Below are 2,954 nucleotides of genomic sequence, written 5' to 3' on the forward strand. Positions count from 1 at the left end.
GCAGCGCCTGCCCTGTGACCCCCCCCCCCCCCGCCACCCTCCCGCCGCCGCCGCCGCCGCCCTGGCGATCCTGGGTGCTTGTAGCCCCGCGGCGCGGCGCTTCTGATTGGCTGTTGCTAGGTGACGTTGCCTCGGTTCACGTGACAAATGTTAAATGCCCACCCTGCAGGAGCCCGCCCCGCAGACAATCGTAAAGCCGCAGCGGGCTGCTCACCTGCTCCCGCCTCCCGGAGCCCCGGCCCAGCCCCGCCACCCCCGACCCCCCTCCACTGCCGGCCCCGCCCGAGCCTACGTCGGGCAAGAAGCCGAACGGGCCGAGAGGCGGAGAGAGGATGAGGCCGACGGCAGCTGTCCCGAGCTGTGCACGGTGATCGCCTCCCCCGGAGGAGGAGTTGCCTAGACCATTGCCACATTTCTTGTTTTCCTTCCTGCCCACCCACCCCGTTATTGCATTGGCTGCTGGAGGGGACCGGGAGAGACGGAGGAGGCGCCTCGCTTCCCCCCTCGCGCCCGCCACCCCTGCTCTTTCCCGTCCCGGGCCAGGATGACTGGAGTCTTTGACAGTTTGGTGGCTGATATGCACTCGACCCAGATCACGGCCTCCAGCACGTTCCACCAGCCCCAGCAGCCCCCGAGCGGAGGCGGCGCGGGCCCCGGCAGCAGCCTCCACAAGCCCCAGGAGTCGCCGACCCTCCCGGTGTCCACAGCTACCGACAGCAGCTACTACACCAACCAGCAGCACCCGGCGGGCGGAGGCGGCGGCGGGGGCTCGCCCTACCCGAACATGGGTTCCTACCAGTACCACGCCAGCGGCCTCAACAACGTCCCTTATTCCACCAAGAGTGGCTACGACCTGGGATACACCGCAGCCTACACCTCTTACGCGCCCTATGGGACAAGTTCGTCCCCGGCCAACAACGAACCTGGTAAGCATAACGCTGGCGTCAAGGGTGCCAAGTCGGCCTAGCTACTGCCATGGGTGGGATAAAAATGTTTGGGGCGGGGATCTCTCCGGAGCCTGGCCTCTCACACTACCTGCTCCCGGCCCGCCCCGTGCCCTCACCATTCTTAACTTCCAGTCTGCTGAGTGTCGTTGGTACGTCCGTCGGTGCTCAGAGGGTCCTACCGGGTGGCCGGGGTGGGGGGGTGGAGGGGGGGACGGGGAGGGCGCGTGGTGCATGCCTCCTGGTAACCTCATTTCCTTGCCACCTGCTTCTTTCTCTCCAGTATGCTCTTGTCTTCCCTTTCGCTGGTGGGCCCAGCTCCAGGGTTTGGGGGCGGCAGGGGTCCTCGCATTGCGAAGTTGCGCCTGAGCATCCCCCTCCCGGCTCCGGCCAAGTCCCACGCCGGGCCTTTCTGCGGGCGGGAACTCTTGGGCTTCCAGGTTGCGCGATTCTCAGGATTCTGGATCGTTGCAGAGAAAGAGGACCTCGAACCTGAAATTCGGATAGTGAACGGGAAGCCAAAGAAAGTCCGGAAACCCCGCACCATCTACTCCAGTTTCCAGCTGGCGGCTCTTCAGCGGCGTTTCCAAAAGACTCAATACCTGGCGCTGCCCGAGCGCGCTGAGCTGGCCGCGTCCCTGGGCCTCACCCAGACTCAGGTGAGGGCTCACGGCTGGGTGGGGGGCAGGAAGAGGGCCGGGGAGGGAGTCGGTCTGGGGTGGCTGGGAAGAAGACAGGTTCAGAACAATGTTTTTAAAAATATATTTTAAAAATAATTTTAAGGATTTCGAGGCCCACCTCTTGAGCGGCCTAAACTTCTACACACGAAGCTGAATCCCGGTACTACGTAGTCTTTCTCCGCACTACTGGTTAAGCGGGTAAAATTATTGGCCCTTCTGACCCCCTCCCGCTGTCAACAGCACCACCGTGCACACACCAGCTGTCTTGGGCTTTTTGCAATGGCTGACCAAAGGAGTAGGGACCATCGCAGCCTCCCAAGCCGCGGCACGTGATCCGCGGGTCTGCCCAGGTGCTCGGTGCCCACCTCTTGCTGTTGGTCTTTCTGCGCTTTCTCCCCTCCCCTGCCCGGTGCCGGGTTTCCTCCACTAATGCTCCGGTCCCTTCTCCACAAAGGTCAAAATCTGGTTCCAGAACCGCCGATCCAAGTTCAAGAAGATGTGGAAAAGCGGTGAGATCCCCTCGGAGCAGCACCCTGGGGCCAGTGCCTCGCCACCTTGTGCTTCGCCGCCCGTCTCGGCGCCGGCCTCCTGGGACTTTGGCGCGCCGCAGCGGATAGGGGGCGGCGGCGGCCCGGGCAGCGGCGGCAGCGGCGCGGGCAGCTCGGGCTCCAGCCCGAGCAGCGCGGCCTCGGCTTTCCTGGGCAACTACCCGTGGTACCACCAGGCCTCGGGCTCTGCCTCACATCTGCAGGCCACGGCGCCGCTGCTGCACCCCACACAGACGCCGCAGCCACACCACCACCATCACCACCACCACCACCACCACCACCACCAAGGCGGCGGGGGCGCCCCGGTGAGCGCCGGGACGATTTTCTAACCCCAGGGAGACTGCGCCAGAGACTGAGAGCAGAGACCCGCTATCCTCAGTGCTCGCCCCCAAGCCAGAGGGTCTCTCCAGCTGGCTCGCCGACGCCACCCCTGCCGGGGGTTGTGGTCCGGGATGGCCTGCCCCGAGTCCTGCTCCCTTGCGCGGTCACTGAGCCACCAGGACCTGGAAGGCTCCTCTCGGAGGTCCCCGGTAGCCACGGCCGCCCCTCCGACCTGAGCCCCGCCTCTGACTTGCCTCTCCTCTCCTCCCCTCCCTGCGAGGCTGTCCGGCGCCGTCCTCGCCGCGGGCAGCGAGCTGAGTCCGGGAAAAGGACTCCTCCCCCGCCCGCCAGGCTTCCCGGGCGCTCTGAAGCTCCTTTCTCCTCGCCAGCCCCCGGGCTCGGCGCAGTCCGCCCGGGTTGTTGACCCCCAGCGTCCTGCCCGCCCGCCCCCACACACCCTT

At 65.7% G+C, this 2,954-nt stretch overlaps 1 protein-coding gene across 1 annotated transcript; it reads left to right on the plus strand.

Moving 5' to 3' along the window:
* Nucleotides 1–544: 544 nt before the first annotated feature.
* DLX2 (distal-less homeobox 2) lies at nt 545–2,501 on the plus strand (the record flags this gene model as incomplete). Its single annotated transcript, XM_080668243.1, has 3 exons — nt 545–926; nt 1,419–1,603; nt 2,079–2,501. 3 exons carry the CDS (start codon nt 545–547, stop codon nt 2,499–2,501), a joined length of 990 nt encoding a protein of 329 aa, XP_080524369.1.
* Nucleotides 2,502–2,954: the final 453 nt, after the last annotated feature.

The sequence above is a fragment of the Plecotus auritus genome, assembly GCF_963455305.1.
Source record: "Plecotus auritus genome assembly, chromosome: 5".
Taxonomy (NCBI): Eukaryota; Metazoa; Chordata; class Mammalia; order Chiroptera; family Vespertilionidae; genus Plecotus; species Plecotus auritus.